This window comes from Thalassophryne amazonica, unplaced genomic scaffold (assembly GCF_902500255.1).
Source record: "Thalassophryne amazonica unplaced genomic scaffold, fThaAma1.1, whole genome shotgun sequence".
Classification (NCBI taxonomy): Eukaryota; Metazoa; Chordata; class Actinopteri; order Batrachoidiformes; family Batrachoididae; genus Thalassophryne; species Thalassophryne amazonica.
The window spans coordinates 448,785-470,865 of record NW_022986237.1 but is presented as its reverse complement, the minus strand read 5'-3'; the positions used below and the strand labels follow the sequence as shown (position 1 = coordinate 470,865).

The following is a 22,081-nucleotide window of genomic DNA, read 5'->3' as shown; positions in this document are numbered from 1 at the left end:
GCCTGGTTATTACACAGTTATTACATTCTTGGGGACGTCACTCGTGTCACCTGGTTGTTACGCAGTTATTATGTCCTTCGGATCTTTAGCGTGTTGCCTGGTTATTACGCAGTTCATCAATTCATCAATCATCATCAATTTTATTTATATAGCGCCAAATCACAACAGACAGTTGCCCCAAGGCGCTTTATATTGTAAGGCAAGGCCATACAATAATTACGTAAAAACCCCAACGGTCAAAACGACCCCCTGTGAGCAAGCACTTGGCGACAGTGGGAAGGAAAAACTCCCTTTTAACAGGAAGAAATCTCCAGCAGAACCAGGCTCAGGGAGGGGCAGTCTTCTGCTGGGACTGGACGCAGTTACTACATCCTTCGGGCTTTCACATGTGTTGCCTGGTTATTACGCAGTTACTAAGTCCTACAGGCCTTCACATGCATTGCCTGGTTATTAGGCAGTTATTACATTCTTCAGTACTTCACGCAAAATGCCTGGTTATTGGACAGTTATTACGTCTTTCGGGTCTTTAGCGTGGCGCCTGGTTATTATGCAGTTACTATGTCCATTGGGTCATTAGTGCCTTGCCTGGTTATTGCACATTTATTACACAGCAGAGTGAACATGCTTTAAACTTGAGTTTGCATGATGATTAGTAGTGGTTGTGGCAAGGCATGCTGCTGTGCATGCTGTGACCTGGCTCTCTGAACTCTACATGCAGTGGCGTGCCGGCTGTGGTGGACTTTGCTGCCATGCGTGATGCTGTGATGAAGCTCGGCGGCGACCCAGAGAAGATCAACCCTGTTTGTCCTGCCGACCTCGTCATTGACCATTCCATCCAGGTGGACTTCAACAGAAAGTAAGACCAACTTCCTCCGCAGATCCTGACAGGACTGAGGTCTTCTCACGGTGTTGAGGGGCTGAGCAGGATTCTTTGAAGCCCGTTGTTATTTTTTTATCATTGATCAGTCTGTCTGTTTGTCTGTCTAAGGTCTGACAGTCTTCAGAAAAACCAGGACCTGGAATTTGAACGTAACAGAGAGCGCTTCCAGTTCTTAAAGGTATTACCGATGTCCGGCGTGCTGCTTGCTCTGCACTGGTTCCTTGAGCTCTTCTGTGTGTGGACATATCTGTGCTTCTGGCTTCCAGTGGGGCTCCAAGGCCTTCAGGAACATGAGAATCATTCCCCCTGGATCAGGGATAGTCCATCAGGTCAACTTGGAGTATCTCGCCCGGGTGGTCTTTAACGACAAAGGGTTCTATTACCCTGACAGCCTGGTCGGCACGGACTCCCACACCACCATGATCGATGGACTTGGCGTTCTGGGATGGGGTGAGCCATGCTAGCTCTTTAACTTGCCACATTGAAAGGCCTGTCTGCCACCTGCTGGGTGGTTAGCGGGTGCTGTGTTGATGATGGATTAGGAGCAGGTGTTGTGAACAGTCACAGAGATGTACAAACCCTGTGGGACCTTCAGGTGTGGGCGGCATCGAGGCGGAAGCAGTGATGCTGGGTCAGCCAATCAGCATGGTGCTGCCCGAGGTGGTGGGATACAAAGTCCACGGGACCCCGGACACACTGATCACCTCCACAGACATCGTCCTCACTGTCACCAAGGTAATGCTGGAACAAGTCTGTGAATATTGTCCATCAGACCTGAGCCTGTCTGACCTCTGACCTGTGCCTGGGCTTCAGCACCTGCGTCAGGTGGGCGTTGTGGGGAAGTTTGTGGAGTTCTTTGGGCCAGGTATGGCTCAGCTGTCCATTGCTGACCGAGCCACCATTGCCAACATGTGTCCAGAATACGGCGCCACAGCGGCATTCTTCCCTGTGGATGATGTCAGCGTCCAGTACCTGGAGCAGACCGGTGCGCGGCTTCATGCCAGTTTTGTACTTCCTTTTCGTGGACCTCATTTTGATATCACTGACATTTCTTTATTTATTTTAGGTCGAGAAGCAGAAAAGTTGGCCTACATTAGAAAGTACCTGAAGGCAGTGGCCATGTACCGAGACTACACCGACTCCTCTCAGGACCCGGACTTCACCCAGGTCCGTCTGAACAGTTTCAAAGGGTTTTGGATGTGCAGCATTTTAAAACGGGTCTCGATAGTCTGACCGTCTATGCTGTGGGCCTGTTTCAAAAATAAAGCGCTCCTGCTGCCTTCACATGAGCAGGCTTTTACTGTGAAAGACGTGCAGGAAGTTGAGGGTCAGTTCGTGGGTTAGTTCATTGTGATGATGGGGGACTGTGGGAGTTTGTCAGGAACTGAGCGTCCAGTTGGGCATCTTTATTTCCTCTCAGGTTGTTGAACTTGATCTGAGCACAGTGGTTCCGTGCTGCAGTGGGCCCAAAAGACCCCAAGACAGAATTCCGGTCTCGGACATGAAAAAGGACTTTGAGATGTGCTTGGGAGCAAAGGTAGGTCTGAGCTGGACTTGGTAGTTTCTAAGGAACTGTGGAAGAAGTTACCTCCTGATTTCTCACCCAGCACCTTTTAAATCAAAGCTCAAGACTTATTTATTTATACTGCCTTTTAACACCAGGTGGTTCTCTGGTGCATTTTCTTTTTAATTCTGTTGTACGTTTGTTTTATTTTAGTGAATTTTTGTTTCTTGATTTTACTGTGAAGCATTTTAGACACCGTCTGGCTGCTGTTAAGGGCAATATCAATAAATGTGGATTGATTGATTAATTGATAATGAAGGCAGCAACGGGAAACGCTCCGTGATCTTTGGTGAACTGTCTTCTGCGTGCGTGATGTTTCAGCAAGGCTTTAAGGGTTTCCAGGTGGCTCCTGAACGCCACGCCGCCGCCGTCCCCTTCCAGTTCAGCGGAACAGAGTATAGCTTGAGCCACGGCTCTGTGGTTATCGCTGCCATCACCAGCTGCACCAACACCAGCAATCCCTCTGTCATGCTCGGAGCCGGTGAGAAACCACATTAGAGCTCCTCCTTATGGCGGGTGAGGAGTGGCAGTGTGAGCTCACACGCAGTTAACGAACAGACCGCATCCTCTCACAGGACTCCTGGCGAAAAAGGCGGTAAAGCTCGGCCTGAATGTGAAGCCGTACATAAAGACCAGTTTGTCGCCGGGCAGCGGTGTAGTCACCTACTACTTGAAAGAGAGCGGCGTGATGGATGACCTGTCGCAGCTCGGGTAAGCAACACCAAAGTTGACAGCTCCATTTGTGGCCGGTTCCCCCGCCCTCAAAGCTCTCACTGCCATCTGAACCTTCAGCGGAGGGTTTGAGATCAGCACATGTTTATTTGTCCTGACACTTTGCAGTATTTAAACACCTCACAAAAACCACCTGCAGGCGGGTGTGTGTGTGTGTTAAGGTCATTGTCGTATGATGATAACTTTGTCTTTCCTGTCAGCTTTGAGGTTGTTGGCTATGGTTGCATGACCTGTATAGGAAACAGTGGACCCCTTCCTGAACCCGTGGTCCAGGCCATAACCCAGGTAACTGCAGGCTTCACTCACCTGATGATCAGCCACACTTTATTCCCACAGCGGCACCATATTTTCTGGACTATAAGTCGTACCCGAATATAAGTCCCACCTGTCAAAAAATGCAACGTGAAAAGGAAAAACAAAAGTTGCACTGCTGTATGGGTTTGCATTTAGTCTATGAGTCGCACGAGTATGTGAGTCGCATTGGTCTGTGAGTCGCATTTAGTCTATGAGTCCCATTAGTCTGTGAGTCAGATTAGACTGTGAGTCTCATTTAGTCTGTGAATCGCATTAGTCTGTGAGTCAGATTAGACCGTGAGTCTCATTTAGTCTGTGAATCGCATTAGTCTGTGAGTCACAATAGACTGTGAGTTACATTTGTTTGTGAGTCACATTAGACGGAGCTGCATTAGTCTGCAAGTCGCAGTAGTCTGTGAGTCACATTTGCCTGTGAGTCGCATTAGACTGAGTTGCATTAGTCTGTGAATTGCATTAGTCTGTGAGTCACATTAGAATGTGAGTCTCATTAGACTGAGTTGCATTTGCCTGTGAGTCGCATTAGACTGAGTTGCATTAGTCTGTGAATCGCATTAGACTGTGAGTCACATTTGCCTGTGAGTCGCATTAGACTTAGTTGCATTAGTCTGTGAGTCACATTAGACTGTGAGTCACATTTGCCTGTGAGTCGCATTAGACTGAGTTGCATTAGTCTGTGAATCGTAGTAGTCTGTGAGTCACATTAGTCTGTGAGTCAGATTAGACTGAGTCTCATTTAGTCTGTGAATCGCCTTAGTCTGAGTCACATTTGTGAGTCACATTAGACTGAGTTGCATTAGTCTGTGAGTCACATTAGACTGTGAGTCACATTTGTGAGTCGCTTTAGACTGAGTTGCATTAGTCTGTGAGTCACATTTGTCTGTGAGTCATATTAGACTGAGCTGCATTAGTCTGCGAGTCGCAGTAGTCTGTGAGTCACATTAGACTGAGTTGCATTAGTCTGCGAGTCGCAGTAGTCTGTGAGTCACATTAGACTGAGTCGCGGTAGTCTGAGTCGCATTAGTCTGTGAGTTGCATGAGTATGTGAGTCGCATTTAGTCTATGAGTCCCATTAGTCTATGAGTCAGATTAGACTGTGAGTCGCATTAGTCTGTGAGTCAGATTAGACCATGAGTCTCATTTAGTCTGTGAATCGCATTAGTCTGAGTCACATTTGCCTGTGAGTCGCATTAGTCTGTGAATCGTAGTAGTCTGTGAGTCACATTAGTCTGTGAGTCAGATTAGACTGAGTCTCATTTAGTCTGTGAATCGCCTTAGTCTGAGTCACATTTGTGAGTCACATTAGACTGAGTTGCATTAGTCTGTGAGTCACATTTGTGAGTCGCTTTAGACTGAGTTGCATTAGTCTGTGAATCGAATTAGTCTGTGAGTCACATTTGTCTGTGAGTCATATTAGACTGAGCTGCATTAGTCTGCGAGTCGCAGTAGTCTGAGTCACATTAGACTGAGTTGCATTAGTCTGTGAGTCGCAGTAGTCTGTGAGTCACATTAGACTGAGTCGCGGTAGTCTGAGTCGCATTAGTCTGTGAGTCGCATGAGTATGTGAGTCGCATTGGTCTGTGAGTCGCATTTAGTCTATGAGTCCCATTAGTCTATGAGTCAGATTAGACTGAGTCGCATTAGTCTGTGAGTCAGATTAGACCGTGAGTCTCATTTAGTCTGTGAATCGCATTAGTCTGTGAGTCACATTAGACTGAGTCACATTTGTCTGTGAGTTGCTTTAGACTGAGTAGCATTAGTCTGTGAATCGCATTAGTCTGTGAGTCACATTAGACTGTGAGTCTCATTAGACTGAGTTGCATTAGTCTGTGAGTCGCAGTCGTCTGTGAGTCACATTAGTCTGAGAGTCAGATTAGACTGTGAGTCTCATTTAGTCTGTGAATCGCCTTAGTCTGTGAGTCACATTAGACTGTGAGTCACATTTGTCTGAGTCACATTAGACTGAGTTGCATTAGTTGTGAGTCACATTAGACTGTGTCACGTTTGTCTGTGAGTCTCATTAGACTGAGTTGCATTAGTCTGTGAATCGTAGTAGTCTGTGAGTCACATTAGTCTGTGAGTCAGATTAGACTGAGTCTCATTTAGTCTGTGAATCACCTTAGTCTGAGTCACATTTGTGAGTCACATTAGACTGAGTTGCATTAGTTTGTGAGTCACATTAGACTGAGTCACATTTGTGAGTCGCTTTAGACTGAGTTGCATTAGTCTGTGAATCGCATTAGTCTGTGAGTCACATTTGTCTGTGAGTCATATTAGACTGAGCTGCATTAGTCTGCGAGTCACATTAGACTGAGTTGCATTAGTCTGCGAGTCGCAGTAGTCTGTGAGTCACATTAGACTGAGTCGCGGTAGTCTGAGTCGCATTAGTCTGTGAGTCGCATGAGTATGTGAGTCGCATTGGTCTGTGAGTCGCATTTAGTCTGTGAGTCCCATTAGTCTATGAGTCAGATTAGACTGTGAGTCGCATTAATCTGTGAGTCAGATTAGACCGTGAGTCTCATTTAGTCTGTGAATCGCATTAGTCTGTGAGTCACATTAGACTGAGTCGCAGTAGTCTGAGTCGCATTGGTCTGTGAGTCGCATTTAGTCCCTGAGTCCCATTAGTCTGTGAGTCAGATTAGACCGTGAGTCTCATTTAGTCTGTGAATCGCATTAGTCTGTGAGTCACATTAGACTGTGTGTCACATTTGTCTGTGAGTCGCATTGTACTGAGCTGCATTAGTCTGTGAATCACATTAGACTGTGAGTCACATTAGACTGAGTCACATTTGTCTGTGAATCGCATTAGTCTGAATCGCATTAGTCTGTGAGTCACATTAGACTGTGAGTCACATTTGCCTGTGAGTCGCATTAGACTGTGAGTCGCATGAGACTGTGAGTCGCATTTGCCTGTGAGTCGCATTAGACTGAGTTGCATTAGTCTGTGAGTCACATTAGACTGAGTTGCATTAGTCTGTGAGTCACATTAGACTGTGAGTCACATTTGCCTGTGAGTCGCATTAGACTGTGAATTGCAGTAGTCTGTGAGTCACATTAGTCTGTGAGTCAGATTAGACTGAGTCTCATTTAGTCTGTGAATCACCTTAGTCTGAGTCACATTTGTGAGTCACAGACTGAGTTGCATTAGTCTGTGAGTCACATTTGTCTTTGAGTCGCTTTAGACTGAGTTGCATTAGTCTGTAAATCGCATTAGTCTGTGAGTCACATTTGTCTGTGAGTCATATTAGACTGAGCTGCATTAGTCTGCGAATCGCAATAGTCTGAGTCACATTAGACTGAGTTGCATTAGTCTGCGAGTCGCAGTAGTCTGTGAGTCACATTAGACTGAGTCGCTGTAGTCTGAGTCGCATTACTCTGCGAGTCGCAGTAGTCTGTGAGTCGCAGTAGTCTGTGAGTCACATTAGACTGAATCGCAGTAGTCTGAGTCGCATTAGTCTGTGAGTCGTGTTGGTCTGTGAGTTGCAGTAGACTGTGAGTCAGATTAGACTGAGTCACTTTTGACTGAGTTGCATTAGTCTGAGTTGCATTAGTCTGTGAGTCGTGTTGGTCTGTGAGTTGCATTAGAGTGAGAGTCACATTAGACTGAGTCGGATATGTCTGTGAGTCGCATTAGTCTGAGAGCTGCATTAGACTGTGAGTCAGATTAGACTGAGTCGCATTAGTCTGAGTCGCATTAGTCTGTGAATCGCATTAGTCTGTGAGTCACATTTGTCTGTGAGTCATATTAGACTGAGCTGCATTAGTCTGCGAGTCACATTAGACTGAGTTGCATTAGTCTGCAAGTCGCAGTAGTCTGTGAGTCACATTAGACTGAGTCGCGGTAGTCTGAGTCGCATTAGTCTGTGAGTCGCATGAGTATGTGAGTCGCATTGGTCTGTGAGTCGCATTTAGTCTGAGTCCCATTAGTCTATGAGTCAGATTAGACTGTGAGTCGCATTAATCTGTGAGTCAGATTAGACCGTGAGTCTCATTTAGTCTGTGAATCGCATTAGTCTGTGAGTCACATTAGACTGAGTCGCAGTAGTCTGAGTCGCATTGGTCTGTGAGTCGCATTTAGTCCCTGAGTCCCATTAGTCTGTGAGTCAGATTAGACCGTGAGTCTCATTTAGTCTGTGAATCGCATTAGTCTGTGAGTCACATTAGACTGTGTGTCACATTTGTCTGTGAGTCGCATTGTACTGAGCTGCATTAGTCTGTGAATCACATTAGACTGTGAGTCACATTAGACTGAGTCACATTTGTCTGTGAATCGCATTAGTCTGAATCGCATTAGTCTGTGAGTCACATTAGACTGTGAGTCACATTTGCCTGTGAGTCGCATTAGACTGTGAGTCGCATGAGACTGTGAGTCGCATTTGCCTGTGAGTCGCATTAGACTGAGTTGCATTAGTCTGTGAGTCACATTAGACTGAGTTGCATTAGTCTGTGAGTCACATTAGACTGTGAGTCACATTTGCCTGTGAGTCGCATTAGACTGTGAATTGCAGTAGTCTGTGAGTCACATTAGTCTGTGAGTCAGATTAGACTGAGTCTCATTTAGTCTGTGAATCACCTTAGTCTGAGTCACATTTGTGAGTCACAGACTGAGTTGCATTAGTCTGTGAGTCACATTTGTCTTTGAGTCGCTTTAGACTGAGTTGCATTAGTCTGTAAATCGCATTAGTCTGTGAGTCACATTTGTCTGTGAGTCATATTAGACTGAGCTGCATTAGTCTGCGAATCGCAATAGTCTGAGTCACATTAGACTGAGTTGCATTAGTCTGCGAGTCGCAGTAGTCTGTGAGTCACATTAGACTGAGTCGCTGTAGTCTGAGTCGCATTACTCTGCGAGTCGCAGTAGTCTGTGAGTCGCAGTAGTCTGTGAGTCACATTAGACTGAATCGCAGTAGTCTGAGTCGCATTAGTCTGTGAGTCGTGTTGGTCTGTGAGTTGCAGTAGACTGTGAGTCAGATTAGACTGAGTCACTTTTGACTGAGTTGCAATTAGTCTGAGTTGCATTAGTCTGTGAGTCGTGTTGGTCTGTGAGTTGCATTAGAGTGAGAGTCACATTAGACTGAGTCGGATATGTCTGTGAGTCGCATTAGTCTGAGAGCTGCATTAGACTGTGAGTCAGATTAGTCTGTGAGTCGCATTTAGTCCCTGAGTCCCATTAGTCTGTGAGTCAGATTAGACCGTGAGTCTCATTTAGTCTGTGAATCGCATTAGTCTGTGAGTCACATTAGACTGTGTGTCACATTTGTCTGTGAGTCGCATTGTACTGAGCTGCATTAGTCTGTGAATCACATTAGACTGTGAGTCACATTAGACTGAGTCACATTTGTCTGTGAATCGCATTAGTCTGAATCGCATTAGTCTGTGAGTCACATTAGACTGTGAGTCACATTTGCCTGTGAGTCGCATTAGACTGTGAGTCGCATGAGACTGTGAGTCGCATTTGCCTGTGAGTCGCATTAGACTGAGTTGCATTAGTCTGTGAGTCACATTAGACTGAGTTGCATTAGTCTGTGAGTCACATTAGACTGTGAGTCACATTTGCCTGTGAGTCGCATTAGACTGTGAATTGCAGTAGTCTGTGAATCACCTTAGTCTGAGTCACATTTGTGAGTCACAGACTGAGTTGCATTAGTCTGTGAGTCACATTTGTCTTTGAGTCGCTTTAGACTGAGTTGCATTAGTCTGTAAATCGCATTAGTCTGTGAGTCACATTTGTCTGTGAGTCATATTAGACTGAGCTGCATTAGTCTGCGAATCGCAATAGTCTGAGTCACATTAGACTGAGTTGCATTAGTCTGCGAGTCGCAGTAGTCTGTGAGTCACATTAGACTGAGTCGCTGTAGTCTGAGTCGCATTACTCTGCGAGTCGCAGTAGTCTGTGAGTCGCAGTAGTCTGTGAGTCACATTAGACTGAATCGCAGTAGTCTGAGTCGCATTAGTCTGTGAGTCGTGTTGGTCTGTGAGTTGCAGTAGACTGTGAGTCAGATTAGACTGAGTCACTTTTGACTGAGTTGCAATTAGTCTGAGTTGCATTAGTCTGTGAGTCGTGTTGGTCTGTGAGTTGCATTAGAGTGAGAGTCACATTAGACTGAGTCGGATATGTCTGTGAGTCGCATTAGTCTGAGAGCTGCATTAGACTGTGAGTCAGATTAGTCTGTGAGTCGCATTTAGTCCCTGAGTCCCATTAGTCTGTGAGTCAGATTAGACCGTGAGTCTCATTTAGTCTGTGAATCGCATTAGTCTGTGAGTCACATTAGACTGTGTGTCACATTTGTCTGTGAGTCGCATTGTACTGAGCTGCATTAGTCTGTGAATCACATTAGACTGTGAGTCACATTAGACTGAGTCACATTTGTCTGTGAATCGCATTAGTCTGAATCGCATTAGTCTGTGAGTCACATTAGACTGTGAGTCACATTTGCCTGTGAGTCGCATTAGACTGTGAGTCGCATGAGACTGTGAGTCGCATTTGCCTGTGAGTCGCATTAGACTGAGTTGCATTAGTCTGTGAGTCACATTAGACTGAGTTGCATTAGTCTGTGAGTCACATTAGACTGTGAGTCACATTTGCCTGTGAGTCGCATTAGACTGTGAATTGCAGTAGTCTGTGAGTCACATTAGTCTGTGAGTCAGATTAGACTGAGTCTCATTTAGTCTGTGAATCACCTTAGTCTGAGTCACATTTGTGAGTCACAGACTGAGTTGCATTAGTCTGTGAGTCACATTTGTCTTTGAGTCGCTTTAGACTGAGTTGCATTAGTCTGTAAATCGCATTAGTCTGTGAGTCACATTTGTCTGTGAGTCATATTAGACTGAGCTGCATTAGTCTGCGAATCGCAATAGTCTGAGTCACATTAGACTGAGTTGCATTAGTCTGCGAGTCGCAGTAGTCTGTGAGTCACATTAGACTGAGTCGCTGTAGTCTGAGTCGCATTACTCTGCGAGTCGCAGTAGTCTGTGAGTCGCAGTAGTCTGTGAGTCACATTAGACTGAATCGCAGTAGTCTGAGTCGCATTAGTCTGTGAGTCGTGTTGGTCTGTGAGTTGCAGTAGACTGTGAGTCAGATTAGACTGAGTCACTTTTGACTGAGTTGCAATTAGTCTGAGTTGCATTAGTCTGTGAGTCGTGTTGGTCTGTGAGTTGCATTAGAGTGAGAGTCACATTAGACTGAGTCGGATATGTCTGTGAGTCGCATTAGTCTGAGAGCTGCATTAGACTGTGAGTCAGATTAGACTGTGAGTCGCATTAGACTGAGTTGCATTAGTCTGTGACTCGCATTAGACTGAGTCGCATTAGTCTGTGTGTCAGATTAGACTGAGTCGCATTAGTCTGTGAGTCACATGAGACTGAGTCAGATTATACTGTGAGTCGCATTAGTCTGTGAGTCACATTAGACCGTGAGTCAGATTACAGTGAGTCGCATTAGTCTGTGAGTTGCATTAGTCTGTGAGTCGCATTAGTCTGTGAGTCACTTTACACTATGAGTCAGATTACACTGAGTCGCATTAGTCTGTGAATCGCATGAGACTGAATCGCATTAGTCTGTGAGTTGCATGAGACTGAGTCGCATGAGACTGTGAGTCGCATGAGACTGAGTCGCATTAGTCTGTGAGTTGCATGAGACTGAGTCGCATTAGACTGTGAGTCGCATTAGACTGTGAGTCGCATGAGACTGTGAGTCGCATTAGTCTGAGTCGCATGAGACTGAGTCGCATTAGTCTGTGAGTCGCATGAGACTGAGTCGCATTAGACTGTGAGTCGCATGAGACTGTGAGTCGTGTTAGACTGTGAGTCATGTTAGACTGTGAGTCGCATGAGACTGTGAGTCGCATTAGTCTGTGAGTCACATGTGAGTCATGTTAGACTGTGAGTCGCATTAGTCTGTGAGTCGCATGAGACTGAGTCGCATGAGACTGAGTCGCATTAGTCTGAGTCGCATTAGACTGTGAGTCACGTTAGACTGAGTCACGTTAGACTGAGTCGCGTTAGACTGAGTCGCATTAGTCTGTGAGTCGCATTAGACTGAGTCGCGTTAGACTGAGTCGCGTTAGACTGAGTTGCATTAGTCTGTGAGTTGCATTAATCTGAGTCGCGTTAGACTGAGTCGCATTAGTCTGTGAGATGCGTTAGACTGAGTCACATTAGTCTGTGAGTCGCGTTAGACTGACTCGCATTAGACTGTGAGTCACATTAGTCTGCAAGTCGCATTAGTCTGTGAGTCGCATTAGACTGAGACGCATTAGACTGAGTAGCATTAGTCTGAGTCGCATTAGTCTGAGTCGCATTAGACTGTGAGTCGCATTAGTCTGAGTCACGTTAGACTGAGTCACATTAGTCTGAGTCGCGTTAGACTGAGTCGCATTAGTCCTTGAGTCGCGTTAGACTGAGTTGCATTAGTCTGTGAGTCTCATTAGTCTATGAGTTGCATTAGTCCTTGAGTTGCGTTAGACTGAGTTGCATTAGTCTGTGAGTCGTGTTAGACTGAGTCGCATTAGTCTGTGAGTTGTGTAAGACTGTGAGTCGCATTAGTCTGAGTCGCGTTAGACTGAGTCGCATTAGTCTGTGAGTCTCATTAGTCTGTGAGTTGCATTAGTCTGAGAGTCGCGTTACACTGAGTCGCATTAGTCTGTGAGTCGCGTTACACTGAGTTGCATTAGTCTGTGAGTCGCATTAGTCTGTGAGTTGCGTAGAACTGAGTCGCATTAGTCTGCGAGTCCTGTTACACTGAGTCGCATTAGTCTGTGAGTCGCGTTACACTGTGAGCTGCAGTAGAGTGTAAATTGCACCAGTGTATAAGTCGCACCTGTTTAAAAGAATGCATAGTGAAGAAGGTTTAAAAAAAAATCTATAAATCGCAGGAGCTCTCAAACTGGTTCAAAACAGTGGCAGCTTGTCCTCCGGTAAGTACGGTGGTTTTTGTGGATCTGGAGTCATTGAGTCTCTATTTGTGAAGGGGTTACTGTACAATGTACACATCCCATTTAGGTGGGTTGATGTTTTTTCGGGATCGGACTGTCGAGACGTGCACCTCGTCTGCTGGTTCTATGGGCCAGATAACCAGTCAGTGCTCTGAAGTCTTTCTCTGGGCTTGTTTCAGGGAGACCTGGTTGCAGCAGGCGTCCTGTCTGGGAACAGGAACTTTGAAGGCAGAGTCCACCCGAACACCAGAGCCAACTACCTGGCTTCTCCGCCGCTGGTCATTGCCTACGCAATCGCAGGAACAGTGAGGATCGACTTCCAGACCGAGCCCATCGGTGAGGATGGATTTTGTTTTTTTATCACAAGAGGAATTAAACAGAAAATGAAGCGGACACATGGCACGTTTATCCATGATCCAAACTGTGCTGAGTGGAAGAAAGTGTGTCTTTCGTCACAATGTCCACAGATACACAGCTGGAATGGGAAGACCCAGGCCTGGTTCCTGCTGGCCCTGTTCAGTCAAATCATAAGTTAAATAGAACCATGTCAGTAGCGTGTTTCAGGATATATCCCAGGAGAGTCAGAAAGCTTCAGCAGACCAGAGTCAGAGGGGCGACCCACAGCTTAGACCAAACTAATGGTAACAGAAATCAAATAAACACAATACAAGCAGACAATCATCAGACATTCAAAGCAGGAAGAGTTGATGATGGTGTCGTCCAACAGCAGTTGTCCAGAAAACCTTTCAAGTAGTGGAGATCTTCCTCCTCCATTTTCAGTCAAGCTGCATCCTCAGAGGCCCAGTGGAAGGGTCCTTGTATCCATCGCATCCATCCACGAAAGAGTCCGACAGCCGATCCTCCACCAGAGAGAGAGAGAGAGCAGAATCAATCAGTCGGAACCACCAGGTCTCAGAACTCTGTCTCAGCGGTAAAACAACAGGATCACAGCCAGGATGCTGATGTTGACACCGGCACCAAGCTTCACCAACAGAGCCAGAATTTAGATATGAGGAGACCGAGTCCTGCTCCATTATTAGTAACAACATTAAGATGGAGCTCAGTACAACACTAATATGTTAGTCATGCAAACGGGAGAACAGGTGAGTCTTTAATCGGGACTCAAATGTCTCCAGAGACTGTTTAACCTCAGCAGACAGACAGGACAGGAGCACAGGAACAGAACGCTCTGTGACCTGCTGACTTCTTTTTAACACACACAGTAATCCTGCATCCTGAGAACACAGAGCATGGGCCGGTACGTAAGGTTTAACCATGTCAGCCAGAGAGGGAGGGGCTAGTCCATGAAGGATTTAAAATCTGACCTCACAGGGATGAGAGGCTAAAATCGGGTTATGTGGTCAGACTTTCTGCTCCTAGTCAGAACTCAGAACTCAGCAGAATTTTAAACCAATTGGAAACCTCTGATGCTGGACTGCTGTAAGACAGAGAACAGGACATTACAATAATCCAGTCTAGAAGAGACAAAGGCATGGACCAGTGTCTCTGCATCAGCCATAGACAGGACGGGATGAATCCCTGGAAATTACAGCGGTGATAGAAAGTCTTACCCCCAATCTCAATTCTCTTTTGTACCCCTTCCCCTACGCCTACCCCTTTAAAACAAGGGGTGAGCTGAAGGGGTATGCCTCTAGTGAATTCAGACACCCCTCCGCCTTAGGAGAAAAAAACTGCCCATATCAAACTGCCGTCACTGATTGTTACCATGGCAACCGAAATGCAACTTGTTGCAGTAGCCTGTTTACTCTTTTTATTTTCTCGCCTTTCTGTGTAAATGCAAAGAAATAGAAGTCGCAGATTTCTTCGATGCATCGCAATCATGTCATGTTAATTTAATTAATTTGTAATTCATAATAATAATAATAGTATTAATTAATTAGTAATTGATTAATGTTAATACTACTAATAAAAATAATCAATAATAGTAATTAATATTGTTTGATTAATCATTAATTGATTGGTTAGTAATTAATTAATTAGTAATTAAAATAATTTATAATAATGATTTATTAATTTATATAGCGCCAAATCACGACTAATCGCCTCAGGGCGCTTCACAAACATCATTTAAAAGCAGAATAAAATGAAATAAGATTAAAACACACACACACAAAAAAATTTAAAACATAAATAAGTAAAAGAAGTAAAATAATAAAAAGAATAAAAAGACACAATCATATAAAATACTAATGATAAAACAGGAAAACAGTTTATTTAAAATAAATAAACACTTGAAATATATCAGTCTGTGTGCAATGAATGTATACATTATACATGTTTCACTTTTTGAATGGAATGACTGAAATAAATCCACTTTTTCATGATATTCTAATTATATGTCCAGCACCTGTATGTACACTCAAGAAAAATATAAACGCAACATTTTTGGTTTTGCTCCCATTTTGTATGAGATGAACTCAAAGATCTAAAACTTTTTCCACATACACAATATCACCATTTCCCTCAAATATTGTTCACAAACCAGTCTAAATCTGTGATAGTGAGCACTTCTCCTTTGCTGAGATAATCCATCCCACCTCACAGGTGTGCCATATCAAGATGCTGATTAGACACCATGATTAGTGCACAGGTGTGCCTTAGACTGCCCACAATAAAAGGCCACTCTGAAAGGTGCAGTTTTATTACACAGCACAATGCCACAGATGTCGCAAGATTTGAGGGAGCGTGCAATTGGCATGCTGACAGCAGGAATGTCAACCAGAGCTGTTGCTCGTGTATTGAATGTTCATTTCTCTACCATAAGCCGTCTCCAAAGGCGTTTCAGAGAATTTGGCAGTACATCCAACCAGCCTCACAACCGCAGACCACGTGTAACCACACCAGCCCAGGACCTCCACATCCAGCATGTTCACCTCCAAGATCGTCTGAGACCAGCCACTCGGACAGCTGCTGAAACAATCGGTTTGCATAACCAAAGAATTTCTGCGCAAACTCTCAGAAACCATCTCAGGGAAGCTCATCTGCATGCTCGTCGTCCTCATCGGGGTCTCGACCTGACTCCAGTTAGTCTTCGTAACCGACTTGAGTGGGCAAATGCTCACATTCGCTGGCGTTTGGCACGTTGGAGAGGTGTTCTCTTCACGAATGATGCGAAGGAGATGTGTTGCACTGCATGAGGCAAATGGTGGTCACACCAGATACTGACTGGTATCCCCCCCCCCAATAAAACAAAACTGCACCTTTCAGAGTGGCCTTTTATTGTGGGCAGTCTAAGGCACACCTGTGCACTAATCATGGTGTCTAATCAGCATCTTGATATGGCACACCTGTGAGGTGGGATGGATTATCTCAGCAAAGGAGAAGTGCTCACTATCACAGATTTAGACTGGTTTGTGAACAATATTTGAGGGAAATGGTGATATTGTGTATGTGGAAAAAGTTTTAGATCTTTGAGTTCATCTCATACAAAATGGGAGCAAAACCAAAAGTGTTGTGTTTATATTTTTGTTGTGTATATGTTTTGGGCTGCATCTAGTTCTGTGAACCTGATATTTCTTTTTCAAATTCTCCCATTTTTTGCATCCAGCTCTATTTCCTTTAGAAATGTCCTTGACAGATAATATCAGTCTGTCAGGACGTCAGGTTATGTATTACACATGTACATGTGCATCTGTATATATTTTACAACTTATTCCCATTGATGAAACTTCTCATTTTCTGCCTGAAAGTTTATTAGGAGTCGAGTGTGTTCAGGGCTCCTGTTTGTTTGCTAAATACACACACGTCTTACAGACCTTGAAATCCAACAGCAGGGGGCGCTATTATCCAAAGATTTATGACCATACAAATTAACCTGCTTATCCTTTATCATGATTTTCTCCGTTGTGAGATATAAAAGTGTCTTATCGTAGCGTTTGTGTGTATGTGCATTATAACGCCTCAGCACATGAGCGAAGTTACGATATTCTTCAGAACGACAATATACACAACATGCATCCAGCAGCAGACACGTTACTGTCATAGACAACTGTCTGTAAAGTTTTTTGGCAAGTTCTTTCTGCGCCATGTTTGTTTTTTCGGAGACAGCGGTAAGCTCCTCCTACCCCTCCAAACGGAGTGTGCATCCAGATTCACTCCAAACGAAGAGGTTTGAAGCCCTCCGCCTCGCTCCAAAAAGAGAAATGGGACACCCCTCTGTCTCTTGTGCCCATGCAAAACGAAGGGGAAGGGGTAAGGGGTAGGATTGAGATTCAGCCTTAGTTGATGGGGAGGTGATGGTCTAGTGGATAAGCAGTGGGCTTGAGACCAGAGGACCACTGGTTTAAACCCCCATTTGTCCAGAAAATCATTAAGGACCCTTGGGCAAGGTCCTTAATCCCCAGGTTTCTCCCTGTGTTTAGTGGGCACCTTGCATGGTAGCATCCTGACATCGGTGTGTGTATGTGAATGGGTGAATGTGAGGCACTGCTGTAAAGCCCTTTGAGAATGACCATGATCTCAGTCTTCTCTGTAGTACATCTGCCAGACATCTTTATAAAAGCACTGGACTTCCCCCGGACCATCTTTAAGCTGGAATTTGTAAGGTGAAAAAATCTCTCACCACCTTCCACAAAGTGGCATGAATTGACAGTCCTAAGCCTGGACCATATCAAAGTTACATCAGGCTGGTTTGCTAACTAGCCTGGTACCAGGAGATGCCAACCCCCAGATACTCTTTAATGAATTTATGGCATCCCACATCTCCAGAAGGGACCCTCAAAGCGTTCTTGTTCTTGTCTTATCCCTGAAATAACCCACTGAATTCAGCCATACGATGGCCAAAAGACCAGAGGTCAAAGTTGTTCCTGAAACTGCCTGTACAACCACCAACCTAGGGATGGAACCAGAGTGCCCACTTTAGGAAAGACATGGACCTCTCAGTACATGAATATTCTTTGAATGAAGAAAAGAGAAAAACTTAAATTTAACCCGAGATAAAATTTCTGTTCCAATTCTGTGAGACCAGTGACCTGAGTCAGTGATATCAGTGATCACTTGCCAGTTTTCTCAGTCTTTGCATTGGAGGGTTGTTGTATGTATTGAAGCAATATCAAATTCATGAGTAGAAAAGTAACACCTGAAACAATTGATAATTTAAGGGAGGATTTATCAAGTCAGAATTGGTCAGATGTTTTTGTTGATGATGTTGACAGGTCATATGATGCTTTCATTTCCATTTTTTCCAGTTTGTATAATAAACACTGTCCATTTGTTGACAAAATATATAGAAATCAATATAGCAACAAACCACGGATAACTAAGGGACTTCAGAGGGCATGTAAAAAGAAAAACGTACTATATAAACAATTCATAAAACTACGAACTAAGGAAGCTGAAAGTAAGTATAAAACATATAAGAATAAGTTAATCAATATCATGAGACTCAGTAAAAAAACATATTATAATGAGTTACTTGTCAAAAATAGAAATAACATCAAAAACACATGGAACATATTAAATGAAATAGTAAAAAAGAATAGAGTAACTAGAGATTATCCTTCATTTTTTCAGAGTAACAACTACATCACGATTGATAACGACGAGTCTATTGCTGAACACTTTAATGAATACTTCGTTAATGTGGGTAAAAATCTTGCCAGTAAGATTGACTCATCAACATCATGTCTAAGTATCATAAAGAAGCAAATATAATTTGATTTATATGGAATGTTCAATTTATAAGTGGGACTTATTGTATATTTGAATGTGTGGGTATGTATATGCGTATGTAGATATATAGATATGGGTAGGTGTATATGTATATGTGACTGTGTATATCTATGTATATATTTATGTTTGTAAAGTATATACGTATGTATATAGGTATATGTGGCACAGCCCAAGCAGAGGGTCACCCCCAAGAGCCTGGTCTGCTTGAGGTTTCTTCCTTATAAGGAGTTTTTCCTCACCACAGTTGCCTAGTGCTTGCTCTGGGGGTTGGTAAGGTTAGTCCTTACTGGCGTAAAGTGCCTTGATTCGACTTTCTTATGATCTGGTACTATATAAATATAATTATAAGTGAATAGTATATTGATGTGTATGTCTGTGTGTCGACATGTAGTGAATTTATATTTATGTAAATATGACTGATTAGAATTGTTGGACTTGTACTAGCAGGGGTGGGCGCTAATAAGCTTTGCTTCAGCCCACACCCTTTCGGACTCACTAGTTTTGTCTGTGTTTGTTTGTGGAATTGTTCATTTTTTTTCTATTTGAATATTTTGTGTGCCGAATTAAAAAACTTTGTCACTTTGAAAAAAAAAAAAAAAAAAAGAGTCCTGCTCAGGTCTTTGCTTTTTGCTCTTATGTGTGACCTGACATTGAATCTCTTGTGTCCAGCTGTCAGCACTGAAGGAAAAGAAGTTTTCCTGAGGGACATCTGGCCCACACGGGAGGAGATCCAGGCTGTGGAGAGGACCTTCGTTATTCCGTCACTGTTCAAAGAAGTCTACGAGAAGATTGAGGTAGCAGAATACACTGTCTGAGGGCAGCAGCAGCAGCACTTCATGCATATGAAGAAACTCTCGTTTTGTTGTCACACATGTCGTCTGTTTAGGACGTGTTCTGCTGGTTATACTCATGGGGAGTTTGCAGAAAGAAAGATTTGATGAAGTGGAATCTTTCTAGCAATGGCTCCTTCTTACCGCTGTCAGTTTAAAGCGTTTCAAAAATGGCCACACCTCGCCAGTGCCTGGTGTGTAAAATAACGTGGGTGTGGTCCCCAGGTTTTGTCAGGGCACATTGGTGGTGTTTAGTGAAGCTGTTGTTTTGTGCGAGTGTTCTTCCTGTCAGACGCACGTTAATGATGTCTTGTGTTTGTTTAGAATGTGAACACCAGATGGAATGCTCTGGTTGCTCCTTCGGATACACTCTACAGCTGGGACCCTGAGTCAACTTACATCAAGTCACCACCTTTCTTTGATGGCTTGGTAAAGTGACACCTGCAGCTCTTGACAGATACAAATACCATCACAACCACCATGACACCAAATACCATCACGACCACCATAACTACAGATACCATCGCGACCACCGTAACTACAAATACCATCACGACCACCGTGACTACAAATACCATCGCGACCACCGTAACTACAGATACCATCACGACCACCATAACTACAAATACCATCACGACCACAATGACTACAAATACCATCGCGACCACAGTAACTACAAATACCATCACGACCACAGTAACTACAAATACCATCGCGACCACAGTAACTACAAATACCATCACGACCACCGTAACTACAGATACCATCGCGACCACCGTAACTACAGATACCATCGCGACCACCGTAACTACAAATACCATCACGACCACCATGACACCAAATACCATCACGACCACCATAACTACAGATACCATCGCGACCACCGTAACTACAAATACCATCGCAACCACCATGACACCAAATACCATCACGACCACCATAACTACAGATACCATCACGACCACCGTAACTACAGATACCATCACGACCACCATAACTACAGATACCATCGCGACCACCGTAACTACAAATACCATCACGACCACCGTGACTACAAATACCATCGCGACCACCGTAACTACAGATACCATCGCGACCACCGTAACTACAGATACCATCACGACCACCATAACTACAAATACCATCACGACCACCATGACTACAAATACCATCACGACCACAGTAACTACAAATACCATCGCGACCACAGTAACTACAAATACCATCACGACCACCGTAACTACAGATACCATCGCGACCACCGTAACTACAGATACCATCGCGACCACCGTAACTACAAATACCATCACGACCACCATGACACCAAATACCATCACGACCACCATAACTACAGATACCATCGCGACCACCGTAACTACAAATACCATCGCAACCACCATGACACCAAATACCATCACGACCACCATAACTACAGATACCATCGCGACCACCGTAACTACAAATACCATCACGACCACCGTGACTACAAATACCATCGCGACCACCGTAACTACAGATACCATCACGACCACCATAACTACAAATACCATCACGACCACAATGACTACAAATACCATCGCGACCACAGTAACTACAAATACCATCACGACCACAGTAACTACAAATACCATCGCGACCACAGTAACTACAAATACCATCACGACCACCGTAACTACAGATACCATCGCGACCACCGTAACTACAGATACCATCGCGACCACCGTAACTACAAATACCATCACGACCACCATGACACCAAATACCATCACGACCACCATAACTACAGATACCATCGCGACCACCGTAACTACAAATACCATCGCAACCACCATGACACCAAATACCATCACGACCACCATAACTACAGATACCATCACGACCACCGTAACTACAGATACCATCACGACCACCATAACTACAGATACCATCGCGACCACCGTAACTACAAATACCATCACGACCACCGTGACTACAAATACCATCGCGACCACCGTAACTACAGATACCATCGCGACCACCGTAACTACAGATACCATCACGACCACCATAACTACAAATACCATCACGACCACCATGACTACAAATACCATCACGACCACAGTAACTACAAATACCATCGCGACCACAGTAACTACAAATACCATCACGACCACCGTAACTACAGATACCATCGCGACCACCGTAACTACAGATACCATCGCGACCACCGTAACTACAAATACCATCACGACCACCGTGACACCAAATACCATCACGACCACCATAACTACAGATACCATCGCGACCACCGTAACTACAAATACCATCGCAACCACCATGACACCAAATACCATCACGACCACCATAACTACAGATACCATCGCGACCACCGTAACTACAGATACCATCACGACCACCGTAACTACAGATACCATCACGACCACCATGACACCAAATACCATCACGACCACCGTAACTACAAATACCATCACGACCACCGTGACTACAAATACCATCGCGACCACCGTAACTACAGATACCATCGCGACCACAGTAACTACAGATACCATCACGACCACCATAACTACAAATACCATCACGACCACCATGACTACAAATACCATCACGACCACAGTAACTACAAATACCATCGCGACCACAGTAACTACAAATACCATCACGACCACCGTAACTACAAATACCATCGCGACCACCGTAACTACAGATACCATCGCGACCACCGTAACTACAGATACCATCGCGACCACCGTAACTACAAATACCATCACGACCACCATGACACCAAATACCATCACGACCACCATAACTACAGATACCATCGCGACCACCGTAACTACAAATACCATCACAACCACCATGACACCAAATACCATCACGACCACCATAACTACAGATACCATCGCGACCACCGTAACTACAGATACCATCACGACCACCATAACTACAAATACCATCACGACCACCATGACTACAAATACCATCACGACCACAGTAACTACAAATACCATCGCGACCACCGTAACTACAGATACCATCGCGACCACCGTAACTACAGATACCATCGCGACCACCGTAACTACAAATACCATCACGACCACCATGACACCAAATACCATCACGACCACCGTAACTACAGATA

The 22,081-nt window shown here is 44.4% G+C and overlaps 1 protein-coding gene across 1 annotated transcript in view; it reads left to right on the top strand.

Annotated features, from left to right (window-relative positions):
- aco1 (aconitase 1, soluble) overlaps positions 1–22,081 on the top strand; it is a 38,287-nt gene that overhangs the window by 2,910 nt on the left and 13,296 nt on the right. Inside the window, exons 4-16 of the mRNA XM_034165246.1 lie at positions 719–856; positions 989–1,058; positions 1,147–1,330; positions 1,476–1,615; positions 1,694–1,865; positions 1,947–2,047; positions 2,301–2,417; positions 2,766–2,925; positions 3,020–3,155; positions 3,377–3,461; positions 12,601–12,757; positions 18,782–18,906; positions 19,267–19,371. Of these exons, the coding sequence (XP_034021137.1) occupies positions 719–856; positions 989–1,058; positions 1,147–1,330; positions 1,476–1,615; positions 1,694–1,865; positions 1,947–2,047; positions 2,301–2,417; positions 2,766–2,925; positions 3,020–3,155; positions 3,377–3,461; positions 12,601–12,757; positions 18,782–18,906; positions 19,267–19,371 (1,690 nt within the window). The remainder of the gene's footprint in view (positions 1–718; positions 857–988; positions 1,059–1,146; positions 1,331–1,475; positions 1,616–1,693; positions 1,866–1,946; positions 2,048–2,300; positions 2,418–2,765; positions 2,926–3,019; positions 3,156–3,376; positions 3,462–12,600; positions 12,758–18,781; positions 18,907–19,266; positions 19,372–22,081) is intronic.